The sequence below is a fragment of the Malania oleifera genome, chromosome 1 (assembly GCF_029873635.1).
Source record: "Malania oleifera isolate guangnan ecotype guangnan chromosome 1, ASM2987363v1, whole genome shotgun sequence".
NCBI classification, from domain to species: domain Eukaryota; kingdom Viridiplantae; phylum Streptophyta; class Magnoliopsida; order Santalales; family Ximeniaceae; genus Malania; species Malania oleifera.
Genome location: NC_080417.1, coordinates 111,442,080 through 111,444,877, shown reverse-complemented (window position 1 = coordinate 111,444,877; position 2,798 = coordinate 111,442,080). Strand labels below are relative to the sequence as shown.

Genomic DNA, 2,798 nt, shown 5'->3' with positions numbered 1-2,798 from the left:
CACTAATCTTAAGGGGTTTCTCAGAAGGCGAAAAGAAGCAATTCTGGCAGCTATCTGCATAGGAGATATGGAAGGAAAGGAACAGGAGGATCTTCAGGGAGAATTATTCCATGGTTTCATATATGCACAACAAATGTATATTTAACCCATTTCATTGGTTTAGGTCCTATTTCCTCCTGACAAACCTCGATTGGGAAGAGTTCTTTTGTATTCTATCTAAGCTGGGAGGGTGACTACAGGTTGGAAGGCTTGGAGACATTTTCAGCATCTGTTTAGCAGCTCTCTTCAAGGCATTTTGGATTTCCTTCACAAGTGGATGGGCAGAAGTTGGAAGGAAAGATGGGAGGCCATGTGATTCTAGGTAGTTTGGTTGGTTCTCTTGAAGAGTAGAATCAATGCATGTGGGGCGGAGTCTTTGTAGGTAGGTTGAATCTATGGCTTTTCAGAAGTTTCTGGTTTTGGCTTGTCGGGAGCAGCTGGAGGTTGAAGTTCGCTATTTCTGTTGGAGGAAGTACTAGTAGGCAGGTTTAGCAAGAGGAAGAAACAGGCTCTGTTGTCTTCTTATCGACCTGATGAAGCAGGCAATAACTGTTGGAGGAAGTGTTAAGGTTCAGTTGTTGGAGGAAGAAGCAGTTGCAGGCTGAAGCAGAAAGCTACAGATGGAAGAAAGCTGCAGATGGCGGAGGAAGTCGGGCATCAGATGGTTAGTGAACAACATCAAGTTCTCAGTGGTTGATTCAACTGCTTTGGCAGTTTCTAGTACTGTTGGTGTTCTCTTTAGTTATTTTTCTTGATTTGTTGGCTGCTCGCTATTTTTATTGCCTCGTTGGCTTCACCTTTCAAAAAATATAAAAAAAAAAACTTTAGCTTTTAAGGACAGTTTTTTTCACATAATTAGAAAATTTTAGTTCTCAGATTCTTTAACAATGAAAATAGTTCTTTCTAAAAACAATCTTTTGACAACAAAAATTGAATATTTATCCCTAAAAACATTTAGTGATCAAGGCTTTTTATAAGAGCGAAGTTGTCGCATATATTTTTGGTGTCCAAAACAGCTTTTAGAGACAAATTGATTCATTTCTAAAAGTAGAAATGTTTTAAAAATATGTAAACTAAATTTATGATAATTTCTTAAAAAAGATACGGATTTGTAAAACATTAACTGAGGACGTATAAAATTGTATTTTACTCACCCATTTGGTCAACGATAACCTGTACCCATTTAAACCTCATTAACTACTCTTGAACCGAATTATTCATTGACCCTTTCAGCCTGGCTAGCTATCACTAATTTAAAATATACAAACTGAAACCCACAACACAATTACTAAAAACGCCAAAACGTCTTCAACAGCCAAGAAAGTTTAGCACTTGAAACGAGGAGAAAGAAGACAGGCTGAACTGGCCTCTCTTTAATTACTCACCAAACAAACTAAGAAAGAGCTAGCCCATCACACAACAAAACCCTAATAGCTAGCTAAACCTAATTAATAACTTCTCCTCCACAAGGGTACCTCAACGTTAATTTCCTTGATGAAGACATGGCACCTTCTAATTGGTTTAACCTGCCAATAACAAAGGCCACGTGACCCCAAAACTACCATGTAATCATATCCCTCTCCCTTGTGAAGATTAGGGTTTCTGCAGCAAGCAGCTTGCCAGGTAGCTAGTTCCATCCCAACCTCTCCGCTAACTTCAGCAGCCTTATCTTCTGCTCCCTCGTCAGCTTGCTCCTCCGTCGCTTAGTTAGCTTCGCTGTCTCTGCCTCCTCCACCTCCCCTCCCTCCACGGGCAGCGGCAGCTGAGGCGAGGCTGGCGGTGGAGGAGGAAAATGCGGGTTGGTGGCAGCCGCTGCAGCGAGATGCCGGAGGCGGAGTGCTGTACTGGCTCTGCGGGATGTGATGGGTGGCATCTCCTTGCGGTGAAAACTCCGGTGACACCCGCATGCGCCGCAGAGTAGAGAGCCTGGGGTTCCGCGGTTGCCAGTATTCAGAAACTCTCCGCACCCATCAACCGCGTAGCGGCCGATGGGGGCTGCATGGTTGCGCTTGCACTCCCAGTACTTGACCACCCGAGGCGGATCAGCGACTGCCTCTCTGTTGATCTGCGGTGCAGGCGCCCCCAGGTTCAGAGCTCCACCGCCGCCATTGTTGTTGGTCTCAGCACTTCTGTTTCCTGCCATGAGAGAGAGAGAGAGAGAGAGAGAGAGAGAGAGAGAGAGAGAGAGAGTAAGAGAGAGAGAGTGAAAAAAAAGTAGAGAGAGGGAGAGAGAGATGGATACTTGAAGGAGGTGTGGGTGGTTGTTTAGCAAAACTGCTCTTGAAAACAGGGGAGCTTCTAGTGGAAAGGTAATAGGAAAAGACGTATGCAGTTTTGGAGTGATAGAATGGAAACAAAACTAAAAAAAAATATGGTTCTTGAGCCACAACGTGTCTTGAACAAGTGATAGCTGTTACTTCAGTTTTCAGCTCTGTGTGTGTGTGTGTGTGAGTTTGAATAATATATATACTTGAAAAATATTTTGAGGAAGGGAGAACAAAGTTTTAGGAATCAGCGACTTGCGGATGTGTTAATTCATGTGAGTTGGACCCCATTAGTCATTACACTGGAGCAGCTGCATTACATTAAAAAGGCCTGTAAAGAATGATTCCCACCTAAAATTTTCTAGTCATCAATCATAAAATATTAATTAATTAATTAATATTTAAATCTAATAAAGTGATGTACCAATTTCCGTTATGCATTGAGACACATGACAAGTTATGCATCTCATTTATATGAATTCAAATGCTAACATG

At 42.3% G+C, this 2,798-nt stretch overlaps 1 protein-coding gene across 1 annotated transcript; it reads right to left on the bottom strand.

Moving 5' to 3' along the window:
* Window positions 1-1,324: 1,324 nt before the first annotated feature.
* On the bottom strand, window positions 1,325-2,426 carry LOC131154195 (zinc-finger homeodomain protein 2-like). Its single transcript, XM_058106800.1, has one exon. It carries the CDS (start codon window positions 2,180-2,182, stop codon window positions 1,667-1,669), a length of 516 nt encoding a protein of 171 aa, XP_057962783.1. The 5' UTR covers window positions 2,183-2,426; the 3' UTR covers window positions 1,325-1,666.
* Between the last annotated feature and the right edge of the window lie 372 nt (window positions 2,427-2,798).